Source organism: Dermochelys coriacea, chromosome 18 (assembly GCF_009764565.3).
Source record: "Dermochelys coriacea isolate rDerCor1 chromosome 18, rDerCor1.pri.v4, whole genome shotgun sequence".
Classification (NCBI taxonomy): Eukaryota; Metazoa; Chordata; order Testudines; family Dermochelyidae; genus Dermochelys; species Dermochelys coriacea.
The window spans coordinates 15,038,405-15,053,829 of NC_050085.1; the positions used below are offsets into that span (position 1 = coordinate 15,038,405).

The following is a 15,425-nucleotide window of genomic DNA, read 5'->3' on the forward strand; positions in this document are numbered from 1 at the left end:
GGGCCCTTTGTGGACAGTAGAAGTTCTATACTGATCTCTCTCTTTTAAATAAGAGAGCGATGAGCAGGGAAATGTCCTGTATAAGCAATGGATTTGCCACCACTGACTCTTTTTGTTTTTGTTTTTTAAAGCTGTGGTTTTTCAACCTTTTTTTTTTTTCCCTTCATTTTGCAGACGCCTAAAAAAAATTTCAAACACAGGTGCCGGCCCCTTTGGAAATCTTAGACATAGTCTGTGGACTTCCAGGGGTCCATGGACTGCAGGTTGAAAACCACCATTTTAAAGAGATTTTTTCTAGTTTAAAAGGAATGTCTTTGGGGTAGTTCTGACCTGTGCTATGCAGAAGATCAGACAAGAGGGTCACAGTGGTTCCTTCTGGCCTTGGAATTTCTGAATGGGAGGGGCAGGGTTTGAGTATCTCCACTCACTCATCCAAGATGGACCCTGCTAGGCTGATGGCACCTGTCTAAATATTCAAAATCTTGGCGGTTTCACTTAGAGTCTTGGCTGTGTTTTGAATCTGAAACTCTAAATTAATCTCAAGGTGAAGGTAGGGAGGGATCACAGGTGGGACAAAGCCAAAGAAAACTATTCCCTCCTTTCTGAATATTGTGTATTTCTTATTGTTTCTCAAAGTCTGGGCTGGATTTCAAGTGAAGTTCAGGGTTACTTGGATCTGGGATTTTGGTTGGACCCATTCTGAACAAAAAGGTTGGTTTGCAAAAATCAGATCTGAATCCAGGTTCCTATCCACCTCCCCCTTCCAGAAAGTCCATCGTTTTCACTCCGCCCTATCTTTAGACATATAGGAAGTATGGGTGATATTCTCACTCAGATCACGTCCCAATGTTGGATGCATATATAAAGGCTCGCATCTTGGATGAATGTTCAGGGCCCAGTCTGTGTGTACATTAAATGTCTGAGGGACGGCAGGCATGAAGTGTATGGGTGTAAACGGGCATCGGGGTAATTCCTGGTCTTGCCATCTACAAGGCTGTCGGGGGGAAGGCTTGGAATTCTGTTCAAGGGCCTCCAGGCAACCTGCTCTGAGGAAGGAATCAAGAGTAAGGAGGTTACTCATGGCAAGGCTTTGTGTATCTTTCCAGGGTCGATGATGATGATGACTCAGCCACAGTCTACGAGAACCTGAACGTCAAAAGCTCAAAGGTTTCAGGGATGAATAATGCAGGGAGATAAATGGGCTGGAAAGGGAGCTGGATGGAGGCTGCACAGGTACGTTCATTCTCTGAGGTTGGCACTAAACCCCACCAGGGTTCTGTTGGCTCTAGTCCCTGTTAGACGACATGAAGTGCATGGCGCCATCCAGGGAAAACCAGCTATGTTCTGGATCAGTTTAACAGACCTTAAAAATGTTTGTGCAGCTCCCGGGCAGTGCCCGGCTGGGGAGAAATGGGGCAAGACTCAAAAAAAATTTTTTTGAAAACTGCCTTAGAATGAGACCCACAGTGCAAGCTGAGATTGTTTTCCTAGTGTAGACTCCAAGGGTTTGTCTACACTGCAGTCTGGTGGCATTGCAGCACGAGTAGACATGGACTTCAGCGCAGGCATCCAGAACCCTGGGTACCTCCTTGTGTTGCTGAAAGCCGGGCCACCACATCTATATTGCTGGTTTTAGTCCTGCTAACGCAGGTATGTCTGCTTGAGCTGCAGTCACCCCTCCAATTGCATCCTGCAGTGAGAGAGACATACACTTGGGTAATGGGAACATCGTCTTTCTCGTATGTGTGTGTGACTCCCTTATACATAATAGCTGACGCCACCTCTCTCCTCTCGTTTTGGATCTTAGGATTTACAGTGTTTACGTCCACACTTGTCAAGTTCTGTCATCGCTGCCTCCCTCTATCCTCGCGCCCCCACACCCCCTCAAGCACCTTGGATCCAGCGAGGAACCAAAATGCCGAAAGCATCTGAGCAGGGCAGAGTCCTTGCCTCAGGAACACGCCTCAATCTAACTTATTCACGGGAGTGACTTTTTCCAGTCCCTTTTTCACATAGGCCGATATTTATGTGCAAGTGCCTCTGGATGTTCGTAGGGCGTAAAAGCTCAGTTTTAATTTTTTTTTTTTGTTCAAAAGAAATTAATTTAATTTTTAAAGAAATTGGTTTTGTAAAAAGTTAAAATAAAATGACAACATGTTTAGGAGCTTTGTTTGCTCAGGACAATCACCGGGGTGTTGCTGCACTTCACTGCTTCATGAGGTCGGTCGTTTCTCAGCTAGAGGTGTTTAAACAGAGTCTTGGGTTAACTCCGCTGCCATGGAAGACATGGACTGGGCACGTGGACTGGACCTAGGTATAGTGCAAATAGCCGCTGTGTAAATGCCCTCATTCCTTTAGAAAATGCACCTCCTTTCTGCTGTGCTAGGCTTTGGCAGATTGCATAAGCGCCCAAGCACCTAGCTCCTGACCCTGGAGCAACCCCTACTATTGCAGTGTGCAGAGAAGCAGTGTGGTGCAGTGGACTTGTCTGTCTGGTATCAAAATCCCCATGCTGCACCGTTTCTGAGTGAGGAGCCAGTGTGAGAACCCTCATCTCCACCAACACAGGGCCTCTGCCATGGGAGCTAAGAGATCTCCTGTAGCTGGTGGTAAAAGCAGTAGGGAGGTAACTTATCTGTGCCCTCAGCAACCAGAGGGCAACATCCCATGTACCATCAGCACATTAGGGCTTAGAGTTCTGCTGAGTTCTCTTCCTGACTCTGTTGCTGTCTTGCTGGATGCCCTGTGTTCATTTCCCCATCTTTGTCTGCTGAGCCTAATGCTATGCATACGAAATAGGGGACCTGTGGGCAATGATTAATATTTGTATAGCACCGCGAAGAAGAAGAGCACGCTTTGGAATGTTAATATTCCGGCTCTGTTTGCGCATCTCGATTTTTCACTGGCAGCACTTCCTGCTCTTGCAGCCCTGGGCCTGCAAACCGCTCTGCCAAAGAATCTCCTTTTCTGCCGGACTCCTTGCTACGTGACATTGCCCAGGGTCTGAATGTCAGGGCTGAAACCAGGAGAGCCTGTCTTGGGCAGCTGATGATGGAAAAAAGAAACATTCTTCCTTGTCTGTGTGGCATAAGGGATGTGCTGGGCAGTGGCTTTAGCTTGCAGTGCTGGAGTAGCTGCTCTCCCAGCACTGTAGGGGTTGAACAAAGAACACCAATGGAACGGGGCTGTATTTACTGGCCAGCGTCTTCAGTCGTTTGTCACAGGGACAAGAAAACAGTTTATTTTTATTGCACTTTTAATAAATGTTGAATATTCTAAAGGTTTTTTCTATTTAAATTTGAAATGCTTGTGAAAGTGACCGATGGGCATTTGAAGGGAGGTACGATGCCAGCAGGTGCCAGGCCTCTTACCCAAAAACCTGCTCTTCTTAGACCCCAATCAGAGTCCCTCTCAAGTGGCCCAAACAATTTTGGGCTAGCTCTGAACCAGCAGCTTCAGCATGAACCTCTGTAGCCTATTACCAGTTCTCCCAAAGCTGTCCCAACCCTCCTGTGTAAAGTGTGGCAGCAGGCAGGGAAGTGAAGGGTATTAAAGGGCTGCACATGGGATGGATGTGTGTGGATACTGTAGTCAGTGAGGTAAATCAGTGGGAATGGATGTGATTGTGGCAGGTTGACAGGCTCCACCTGGGTCATTATTTGGAGAGGGATGTATGGGGAGCATATGGCAGTCAGATGTTTGTACAGTGACAAAGGAACTAGCTCTGGCTGGCCCCTGTCACATTCCTTCTCCTCTGATGCTATGCAGGCATTTGTCATCTGGCCTCTACTGCTGAGACTTCAGTGGTAGTCTGCTGGGGGGATGGACAAGATCACCCAAGAGTCCCTGGCAACCCAAATGGTTGGTTGACACTGCGTTAAAAGCCCTGGGTCCACTGGCAAGTGAACTGGGCTGGACAATACCAGCCTTTTAAAGCTTGCTATAAATTGTCAACCTTTTGAATCTGTTGCAGCAGCCAGGACCCTGTTGCAATCCTGCCTGGCAAAGCTCCTGCGTCACCACTGGCTGCAGCATGGTATCCTATTCCAATCCCTCTTTACAGCTTTGATGGCAAGAGGAGAGATGAGCAGGGGATCTGGCTTTGTTTTTTTTCTATCTGGAGAGAGGAAAAGGATGGCCAGCACACAAAATGAACTTTCTCCCTTCATTCAGGTGGCTGCAATAATATGACCAGAGAGACTGCAGCAGGGCCACTGAGGGTGGGGGAGTGTAGTTGCAAGCTGCTGATTAGCATAAACATTTATTACTTTAGAGCACTTCTGAGTCTCTATCTTGGCTTATGGTATCCAGCTGGGCAACAAGTGCTGGATTGATGCAGAATTTGTGGAAATGCAATTAGCATCTGATCTGGATTTTAAGCTTAGCACCCCTAAAGAGCACCTAGAAGGAGCAAAGTCATAGGTGGCACTGGCTGCAGAAGTTAACCCTGTGTAAAATGTACAAAGCATTACAGCACTTGCATCTAATGCTGGCTATGTTAAATTCTCTTAAACTGCATTATCAGCTCTTTACTCTTAACAATGGCTTATTGTTCACTGAGCCCCTCATGTTTGAGCAATGCAGAAGTCATCCCATTAAACACACAGTTGGAGCAACTGCCCTGTATCTTACCCTAGCGGTTTTAAAAGGTGTCAATATTAAAGTTATGGAGCTAGACTGACATTTGTATAATGTCTGGGAGAACGATCTAGTTTCTCTTGTACGTTGGCTACTATATTTTAAATTGAGCTATGCAAAATTCTTTCTGAAATGGTAACCCCTGAGAGGGCTAGGGTTTTTGCATGTTAAAGAAAAACTACTCCCTCCTGTCCCGTTAGTTTTTGAATTTAAAAAAAAAAAGTGGTCTAGCTAAATATTAAGCAGAGATGGTTTGCAACAAAAACATGCAGAAATTTGTATTTTTTTTTAAGAACCTCATTTGTGGGCAATTCCACAAAAAATTACTAAACTTTAAAGCACAAGTGCCTGGTCAGGGGAGGTGAAAACTTACAATTTTCTTTTCACACCTTCAGCATGGTCTTCTGAGCTGAGTCTTGTTTTGTTGACCAGAGTAAAAAGCTAGTACTAACCCAAATATCAAGCAGAGGCAGGTAAATAACACTTCCAGCAATAGTTTTAACACTAACCAATATACAATTGAAATGTTTAATAAAGCACACTGTATAAAATTAAATAGTCACTTTATAGATAGACAGCTTTAGCATGCTTCTTTCCAAGGGCAGATGGATTTCTCTCCCTTAGAAATAATCACATCCAGATCTGTTTTCAGCGTTGTCAGTTTAAGAAAACAACCCTTCCATTAGCACTTTCTTTCCATCAGTGAGTTGAAAGGGCCAAGCCTATTCACAGCTGTGTCTTGATAGCAACAACCCCGCAGTTTGACACACATGTGCCTTTCTCGGGAAGCAGCAGTTGTAGAAACGTGCCCTTGTGCAAGTCTTCAAGGCTCCGTTATCTGTGCAGTGTTTCGGATGGCTAGAGATTTAGGTGAAGCAGTGGCTCAATATACAGCTATGCACGAATCTCTTCTCCCCCCCGCCCCGCCTTTGCATTGGCAAAGCTGTGTGAAAGCAAGGGGCTGGATTAACCGTGTAGGTTCAGGTGCATAGGTGGAGCAGTGTGTAGGCCGAGAACAGGGGCCTGCTACAGCTTGGCAGTGAGGTATGTTGGTGAAATCTAGTAGGCAGCAGCTTGACCTAGCTCAGTGGGGTGGAGGCACTAGCGAGAGGGTGGGCTGGTCCCAGGCACAGGCGGGGTTGTATGTGTAAACGGAACAGAGTTTGGCCTGGTGAAAGTAACTGTCCTTGTGAAGCAGCGGAGGTTCCCAGTTTTCAGGGCACACTGCACCGGCCACAGAATGATGCACAGCAGAATGATGACCAGGGCCGAGAGGAGGACGATGCGTTTCCAGTCATCGCACATGGCACAGCGGGACAGTCTCCCAGTCATGCCCTCTGTCGGCGTCATGGGGGGATTGGGCTTGCTCATGGCCACGTCGAGGCAGATGCATGCATCGGGATCTTCTGGGTCCTGGGATGACTGCCTGCAGCACAGCTTGCTGCCTTCCATCCACACCACCTTCTCCCGTTGGTATTCAGGGGGCAGGGTGGACAGGAGCTCCTGGCTGGTCTGGAGAGCTGGAGGGCCCTCAATGGGAATCTCTGTGAGCTGCCTGCAGAGGGGGCAGGGCAGCTGGTCCTCGACCCGGGGCTCAGGCAGCGCTGAGGTCAAGCGGGCCACGCACTCCAGACAGAAGACGTGTGAGCACTGGAGTAGCTTGGGTATCTTGAAGCTGTTGTCGTAGGTGTTGAAGCAGATGGAGCACTCAATGGGGGAGGTCGGTTTGGGGGAGGCAAGACTGGACGTCGGGGAGCTGAGCTTCCTGCTGTCGGTGGGAGAGGTGACTATGATGGGGCTAATAGGAATGGGGATTTCATCCAGAGCGGCAGGAACGGGGCTGGTGGGGGAATCTGGCGTCTCGGTGCGCCGCATTTGGGGGAAGCACGACATGACCGACCCTGAGGAGACAGAGTAGTGTCAGAAGCTAGATAAAGAGGGGGGAACACTTTTTTTAATTTTTGTTACGTTTCCCCAAGACCTTAAAGAGAGACTAATCCTATGTAGGCATGGGCATGGCTCCCTTGAGAGCTGCAAGTCTAGCAGAGCTGAAATCGCAGTTGGTAGATATGAAAATAAGACACCCTCTTCCCCCAAGCCCACAATCCTCATCCAGAAAAAGTGTGTGTTGGGACAGACAAGCCACCAGCAGACAACAGGCTAAGCCAGCATCAGGCCAAAACTTTTTCACTACAGCCACGGGGAGAGAGTTTACAACAGCCGTCTCCCCCACAAACCTCCCCTTGCCAACAAAAACCAAAACACATACCCCAAGTGCCGCTTCCCATAATCTGAGAAGGGAGGAGAAGAGCAGAAGACTCCATGAAGTCAACTAGGGACTTTGCTATGCCAATCTATTAACCTGGGAGGCGCTCGGGTATTACGGTGGTGGGCACCTGTGCAAAAGCCTAAGATAAATAGATAAATTGTATTCATTGATACAGCGCCCCAGTGGGCTAATAAAACATCCCCTCCAGCTGACGGTCAGCGTCACCAACCAGCTGCCTTCACGCTTGCCTGACTGTCCTCTCCAGCATGCCCTCATGCGAGTTGAGGGCACCCAGGCACTTTGCAAGATCAGGTGTGTCCTCTGCTCTCTCAACCCCAATGTGGGCGGTGGGGGTGGGAAATCTTACCTGTCTTGTAACCATGACATGGCAAAAAAAAGTTGCCTAAGGAAATTCCCTCAGGATCCAGCGTGGGCAGAATTTCCCACTGAGCTATTTCCTTGTTGTCCTATTGCTACCTCATAAGGAAGCTGCTTCTGCCTTCTCATCCACTCTGACTGAAAGTGCCAGCCTGCCGGTAGCTATGTGATGCCACAGTGCTTTCTGTCCACAAGGACATCTGAGAGTGAGGTGGGAGTTCTGGTAGAGAATGCTAATGTTGCCACCCTGGCAGCAAGTTAATTCCCAACCTCAGATGGAGTCACTCCAGTTTGTGTGTGTAAACCTGGCCTCCCTGTTGGAGGCTATTGTCTCCATGACAACATGGCAGCTAGCTACCCTCTCTTATGGGGCATTTAAAAGTTTGTCCTGGAACGTAGACATTTAATTGGAGGATTCCCGCGTAAATGCCTGGGGAGCATTCATTTCTGACTATGTGCTGAACTGGGTGAGCCTGTTTGCTTGGCTTTGAAAAACAGATGGCATATGGATGACGTGCCAGGGGTGTTCATAGCACAACCCTGATGGCCTCTTGCATTGCTTAAGATGAGGAGATCCTTGCCCAAGGCTGGTGAATTACTCCTAGAGTGACTCAGGAGCTAACTTTAAGGTATTAAAATCCTGCCTTGTTCCTCCATGTATATAAGTAAGTGTGTGCATGTTTCCCTCTCCCCATCCTGCAGGATATAAAGTACTGTTCTATTACAGCTAGTCTTGCGAGACTAATTTTAGGTATCCAGATTATACATCTATGAGACAAAACCTGGTCACTTAATGAGGATAATTTAGCTCATCAATGGTAGCACCCTTTCTCTCTCCCACACCCCCCCCCACACCTATGTGTACCACCACTTTTTAATTGTAGGGTTACCTAGTAAATCCTTGATTCTACAGGTCACCTGGTGGCTCTTTTTAATGTCTGCCAAGGCTCTTCAGCAAATCCTAGCATCATTTTAAATTTTTTTGGGGGGTGGGGCGGACAACAGACCTTGAAGCTGGCCTGGTTTCTAGTTCCCTCACAACCCTTTTCAAACCATTCACAAACCTGGGCCCAGTTTGGAGAGAACTTGGGGCAGATTTCCTAGCTTTTCATCAAAATCACACACTTTGCGGTTTCTCAAAACTCCATCCAGTAAAACATGGCCATTTCACCCGAGTTTCACTTTCAGAGTTTGGGGCACAAGGATTTAGAACCCACATGGCCAGACTATAGAAGAAGGATGTTTGCACCAGCCTCAATGATGAAATTGCTGAGTTCTGCATGACTTAATATGGCCTGAAGCCTAAAAAGTTTGGTAAAGAATTTTTACTAATGCTCCATAAGTCATTGCAGAATCAGTAATAACCTGTTTCAGAGTAGCAGCCGTGTTAGTCTGTATTCGCAAAAAGAAAAAGAGTACTTGTGGCACCTTAGAGACTAACACATTTATTTGAGCATAAGCTTTCGTGAGCTACAGCTCACTTCATCTGATGCATTTCCAGTAATAACCTGGACACTCCTGGTAGTTGTTAAAATCCCTCCAATCCTAAGAAAACTAATTACTACTTTTATAAAGGAGTGTAATTTCATTTTATTGATTCAAAGATGTATGAATGACATTCTTTTGAGTTGCTCTTAAATTACCGCCATGAATCTGACAGTAAAGCCCATAAATATATTTAAAATAATCCCAGAATATGGTATTGCTTTGGCATAAACAGGAAACCTTCCAACTAAATGTAGTCAGGCCACAACATTTTTTATTTAAGGTCATTCATGTATGAAGATATCTAATTTATAAGATAGCATCAGTTGATTGCCTCACAATACAGTCTAAAAAGAACAAATTATTATTTTAAATCAATTGAGATGAACATTAATGTTTAGATTTTTAAAGCCATCTAAAGGGTTTAAACAAAAAAAGGTGTTGAAATCCCTAGGCTGATTTCAAATTCTCAACCTAAACATTTTTTTTTTTTTAAAGAGCCACTGTTGGAAACTAAAACAAAAAGTTAGAAATAAGAAATGTCACTGAAGCTGTCAGTGCATGTGGCTGGACAAAAGGATGCTCCCAGGCGTCTATCCTCACCCATTACCAACATTCTCTCTGCATCCCGAATGACCTGCATGAGAGATGAATGGGATGTGACCCGCAGAGTGGATGTTCGTTTCAATTAGGAAGATAATGAGCAAAAAAGAGGAGAATTAGGGGGAGGGTACTGGACTGACGTCAGGACACCTGGTTTCTATTTAGTGTTCTGTCCTCACCCGCTATATATCCTTGGACCTTTCCCTCTCTCTTTCTCCTTCCTTTATCTGTTCTGTCTATTTAGCATATAAGCTCTACAGGGCAGGGACTGTTGCTCATATATTTGTACAGCGCCTTGCACAGCAGGACCCAGATTTCTACTGGGGCTTCTAGGAGCTACTTCTGTACAGATGATTAGACAATAATGAGAACCCAAGATGTAAAATGAGAGAGGAGGAGGAGACCCAACAGCAAACTTCTGGGTTGTACACGGGACAGAATTGTTCGATTATTTTCAGTGTCACAGGTTTGTAATAAAATATTTTTAAACTGAGAGCCAGAACTTCCACTGGTTTAAACTGGCATCAGCCCACACGCTTTAACAAAGCGATGCCGATTTGCCCCAGAATGTCATTCAAAGTTTTCCATAAGCCTTTTCCGCTTTCAGTAAATAAGTGAACCATGAAAGAAGACACAGTAACTCATCAAATTCAAGATCACTCGCCTATTTCAGGCTGTTGCAAAAAGCATTAAGTAGTTTTACTTCCAAGCAAAGCTCTTAAATTTCCCTCTTGACCATAAAACTAAGACAAAGAAAACACAGTGGCCACTAATGCTGTGTAATCCGATTCCCCAGTGCCACCTTTAACTCCAAGCAACCGAATGCAGAGTTAAGAGCTATATAACTGAGATTAAAGTCTATAATTACCTGTACAGAGTGCAGTTTAGCAGGTGAAAAGCATATTATGTCTCCAGATTTCTATCCCTGATGTCTCTCCTCCTCAGAGGATGTGTTTAGTCTCAGCTCTTCTTATTCATAAGTCGTGTCTGCTTGTCTTCTGATATCCAAGTCTCCTGGTAGTTTGTGGATAAGCTTCCAGGTGAGGTTGATCTGGTAGGGTGAATGATCTCCAGCTGCTCCCAGTGTATGTGTGAGTGTCCTGCCTCTGTTATTCAGGTGTCTTTTATACCTTCCTGTCTGGAGGTGACTTACCTGTATCACCTGGCTTTCCCAATTATAAGTGAATCATTCCATTGACTGCAAGAACATTTCCACTAGGGGGTGGTTTCTCTTTTGACAAACAAAGCAGGTTGGAAGGTCATTGGTGAGAAATAGGGTTACAGCAATACCTGCTCATTTACTGTGTGTAGTATTTTGCTGTTTATAGAATCGGATTATGGGAAACACCGATTTGCTTATCTTCTCCACTGTGTGTGTGCAAGCCTGTCCTCTCTCTAGTATGTTTGTCTAGCACTTTGTCTAATCTGGTCTAGCCTAGTTTTAAGTAGTTTATGTTAAATTCATCTTGGCTTACAATTCCACCACAGAGGATAACAGACCTTATGAAAAAAATATTCTCTGTGTTAGTAAATCCAGCAATTTTAGGAAGGGGAATTATTTTTCTCCTGATTCTTCATTCAAGACAAATTACTTGAAATCATTTTGGATCTGTAAGAAAGAAAGGGACTGTCCCCAGACTTCCAGTGAGAGATGGGATACTTTGGCATTCACCCGCCTCGCTCCTGGTTGAAAAAGTGGTTTTGTTTTAATGGAAGTACCCTGCTAGAAGCGAACGGAGCATGATAAGCTCTCCGAAGGTTCACTGAACTGTTCTATAAAATGCCTATGCTTGCTAGATAATTCTATAGGATAGCTCAAAATAATCCTTTCGAAAGAATCTCATTCTCTATCAAGCATTATAGGGTTTTGCACTAATTGCTGTGGAGTGCTATAGTGTCTTCTCAGTTTGGGGGCACGTGAGCTGGCTAAAGCCCATTGACTTTCAGTAGGAATTGGGCACCTAACTCAATTTGTACCTTTGAAAATCAACCCCTTCCCTCATCCCTGTTAAATTCTTTATGTCTCTAAGGCCAGAAGGATGGATTTTAGGAATAAGAAATGTGGGATTTAATTGTTTTTTGGGTTAAACCTGGAGTTACCTGATTCTTCCACAGGTGCTTTTTATCTGGCCTAATATATGGCTCCTAAAGTCAACCTGCAATCATTTTTTTTTTTAAAAGGTTTAACTTGAGATTTTGCCTATGTCGAATGTACAGATGACACTAAAAGTGGGAGGACTGAACAGATAAGCCACTTAGCAGATATACAACTCATCTCCTGCCTTGGGGCATCCGAACTATGCAGTGGGAGCCATGAACAATAGCATCCAGAGATTTGTGTATAACGTTTGTGTCCATAGTACTTTTCAGACATCAGCCATGTCAGGGAGCAGCCAGTGTGTATCGTAGACAAAAAACAGATGCTTATTAAAGGTATTTAGGTCCGATTGTAATTTTTAGTCAATTTAAAAAACTCTGAATGGCTTAAGCATGTGTATAAGAGCTTTGCTGAAGTGGGAATAAAATGAATAACTTAGTGCCAGTGCCCACCACGATGCATCCCCTGAAATACCCAAGCAACAGATGCTGCTTAGCTCAGGGCCAGATCATTGGCAGGTGTAAATTGGCATCTCTTTACTGAAGACAATAGAGCTACATCAGCTTATACCGGGTGAGGATCTGGCCCTTTTGCCATCTTTGAAGGAAAGTAAACATTCAAATATTCTAAGCCTTTAACTGATGAAGACTTTTGAGAGAAAAACAAGCCAGGAAGATTTTAACCCAACCCAGCCATTGCCAACCGTTGTGCACAGCTGACATTTTCAAGCATTGCTTTGTTTACCTTGGTTTCCCCACCAGCCCCAGGGTGACTGACACGTGTAGAACAGATTGACTTAGCTCCAGTGGCTGAATGCCTGGGGGGATTGTGTTTGACTCGCACATGCCCACACACGCCTCCCCAGTGAGGGCACGCTAGCTCCTCAATACACTGAATGCACAGAGACTGATCACCGTTTTGGCATTTGACATCAGAACTTCAGCTTCCAAAGGTGAGCGGGAGGTTGTCTGTCATTTTTATCTCTGACTTTCCTCCAAACAGGGGAAATACAATGAGAATGTCATGATCAGGTGCTGTTTGCTTAAAGCCCAGAAGATCTTTATAAACCTGCTACAGTAGGACATATTTTATGATGATGTGCCTTAGAACTTGGCCAGCTGTGCCTAAATTTAAATACATACAGTTGTGTTTATTCCCTTGTTCTTCAAGTACAGAATAGACAACTACAAATACTTCAATTGTCTAAAGCAGTGGTTCCCAAACTTGTTCCACCGCTTGTGCAGGGAAAGCCCCTGGTGGGCCGGGCCAGTTTGTTTACCTGCCGCATCCGCAGGTTTGGCCGATCACGGCTCCCGGTGGCCGCGGTTTGCTGCTCCAGGCCAATGGGAGCCGCTGGAAGCGGCGCGAGTCGAGGGACGTGCTGGCCGCCACTTCCAGCAGCTCCCATTGGCCTGGAGCAGCGAACTGCGGCCAGTGGGAGCTACAATGGGCTGAACCTGAGGACGCGGCAGGTAAACAAACAGGCCTGGCCCACCAGGGGCTTTCCCTGCACAAGTGGTGAACAAGTTTGGGAACCACTGGTCTAAAGTAATGAACAAGTTTTTAGGGGAAACCACTGTGTGTGCGCACACACACCCAGCGAGACATCTTTGCTGTCCGATTACTTTTGCCATGCAGTTGAGGAAGTGTGGTCATGTGCTTCCAACACTGGACTGGCACTCAGGAGATCTGGGAACAATTCCTGACTTTGCAGACTCCCTTTGTGACCTTAGACAAATCACTTAATCTTCTGGGCCTCAATTCCCAATATGTTAAAAAATGGGGAGGGAAGGGAGAGAATTATCCTTCCTTCTCCCTTATGCTTTGTCCATCTCATCTATTTAGATTACAAGACACGTGGGGCAGAGATTGTCTATTACTATGTGTTTTGTGAAGGGTCGAGCCCCTTGGGGCTTTGATCTTCCAGTTACTCTGGAATGCCCAGCATCACTATGGGCCTTTCCCTATTCAATTATCTGCGGTCTCTCAGGTAGCACTGTGGGTAGGGTGCTAACTTCTTAGGTGACCACTGGCTCCACAGCTCTGAAAAACCAATGATGACAAAAGCCACAGGAATTATTTTTAACAGCTGCCAGGCAGCCTCATTCCCCAGCAAACGCTGCCTGGGGAAGCATGACAAGTGACTTAACATGAATATCTGGCCAACCTCCTTTGCTCTAAAATAAAGTGAATAATAATAATAATAAAACTGAAAGAACTGTTGATCGACTGCCCTAACAGACTGCTTTCCAGGGCTGGGCCAGCAAACTGCTTCTTTCACTTTTCCCATCATTGTGCTCAAATTGAACTGAGGAGGCCAAAGAAATAAAATGTGGCATGGAAAATAAATACATAAAGTAGCAGTCAAAGGGCTTATTTTGATCTCTCCTGCATCCATGCTAGCAGGTTTCTGGGGAGCTTTTCTCATGCGCTAGTTTGCACGATAGGGTCGCCTCTCTTTTGGTTATGTTTTGGGGACCTTTTTTGTAGCTTGTGCTATGGCTTGTTGGGTTGCAGCCCAAAGTGATGGGAAAACTAGCGGTCCTGAGTTGCACCAAAGCTGGGCTGTCTTTAGAACATTTTCCCACCTGCATTAATGCTTGCAAAGTGCTCTGAGATCTGCAGGTAGGAGATGCTATCGAAATTCAAAGTATTAACCCCAATCACTTCAGCCAAGACACTCCCCCCACCCCAAGGGCAACATCCCACGCCATTTGGATGTTATCCCTGCCTACTACAACCCTCTTTGCTGGCTTCCTAATGTGGTATCTTATTTCATGCCCAAGAATAATCCGTTCAGCCAGCTGAACCGATTTTTAACAAGCCCGGCCAAAGCTGCCCCCATGCTCAAAATAGAACGGAAAGTCCGAAGGGTGTTAATTGCATGCAGTGGAGAGAGATTGCCTAGATTATAATTTTTCCACCGGTGTTCAAGTTCCTGACCTAGAGCCCATTCAAAGTTAGTGGACATACTACCACTGGCTTCAATGAGCTTTGGCACAGACCCCATGTCAGCAGCCCAGTTCTCTGTGCCTCCCTGTCATCTGTTAATTAGGCTTCCCTGGATGGAGGTACAGTCTAGAGTGAGTTTTTGTGGCAAAAAATCCTCCTCCTTTGGCCCAAGGCTAAAGTCACTCTTTGATCCTGGGCCGCCTTTTGTAGCATTGAGGCCTTATGCTGTCTGTGATTTAATGATCCTGTTTACACAACAAGTGTTCTAAGGATTGTTTTTCCTGTGTTAACTCACGTAGCCTGACCTGGGCCGTGTGCTCAGTTTAAAGATTTATAATCGCTGCAGCAGTTTGCACCCAGGACAAGGTCTGCTGAGGAATTTAAATGTTCAGATCTAATCTACAGCCAGGAAAGAGAGGTTCCATGAGTCATCAGATAAACTGGATAAGAACTCATGGGGGTCCTCTCTAGAATAACCTCACTTTGTCCGTTTCTAGCTCTTTCCGTCAAAGGATCTCCAAACGCTTTGCCAACAGCAATGAATGAAGTTTCCCAACTGCCCTGTTTAGCAGGGATGTTGTTAGCCCATTTTACAGATGGGGAGACTTCATGGAGTGCAGAAAGCTTGGGCAGTCTCGCGGAGGATTGCTCTCGTGAATATCACCTGTACAGGGATAGGACACGCCTATAGACTTTTCCCAGTGATGGCGGCATGGTCAGCCGAGCAATGGGAGGACAATGGTGGAGGGAAAGAGAACAAGAAAAAAAAAAAAGCCACAAGGAAAAGGGGAGAAGAAATGGGGGTAAAAGGCAGCAATAAAAAAGGCAGAGATAAGGAGGTGATTCAATCAGCTGTTGTTCTTTTCCATAGTTTAGGCATTTTGAATCAATACTTTGTAAAGTGAAGGCTACTCTACTGTGCTAAGGGCCGGGGCCCAGGCCAGTACAGTATTTTAAGGGGTATCCCAAAGAACTAACATGTCCGGTAGTGTAGTTTGACAG

The 15,425-nt window shown here is 45.6% G+C and overlaps 2 protein-coding genes across 6 annotated transcripts in view; one reads left to right on the top strand and one right to left on the bottom strand.

Annotated features, from left to right (window-relative positions):
- LOC119844931 (tyrosine-protein phosphatase non-receptor type 11-like) overlaps positions 1-3,280 on the top strand; it is an 84,121-nt gene extending 80,841 nt beyond the window's left edge. For 4 of the 5 annotated variants that reach the window (XM_043499767.1, XM_043499768.1, XM_038376412.2 and 1 more), the window contains 2 exons: positions 1,107-1,233; positions 1,808-2,164. In XM_043499767.1, the coding sequence (XP_043355702.1) occupies positions 1,107-1,197 (91 nt within the window). In that variant the 3' untranslated portion in view covers positions 1,198-1,233; positions 1,808-2,164. Of the gene's footprint in view, positions 1-1,106; positions 1,234-1,807 lie in introns of all 5 variants that reach the window. The other variant, XM_038376411.2, reaches the window with a different exon arrangement.
- LOC119844933 (uncharacterized protein C1orf159) overlaps positions 168-15,425 on the bottom strand; it is a 70,700-nt gene continuing 55,442 nt past the window's right edge. Inside the window, exons 7-9 of the mRNA XM_043499770.1 lie at positions 10,242-12,452; positions 6,908-7,046; positions 168-6,539 (exon numbers count right to left, since the gene is read on the bottom strand). Of these exons, the coding sequence (XP_043355705.1) occupies positions 5,740-6,539; positions 6,908-6,962 (855 nt within the window). The 5' untranslated portion in view covers positions 6,963-7,046; positions 10,242-12,452 and the 3' untranslated portion in view covers positions 168-5,739. The remainder of the gene's footprint in view (positions 6,540-6,907; positions 7,047-10,241; positions 12,453-15,425) is intronic.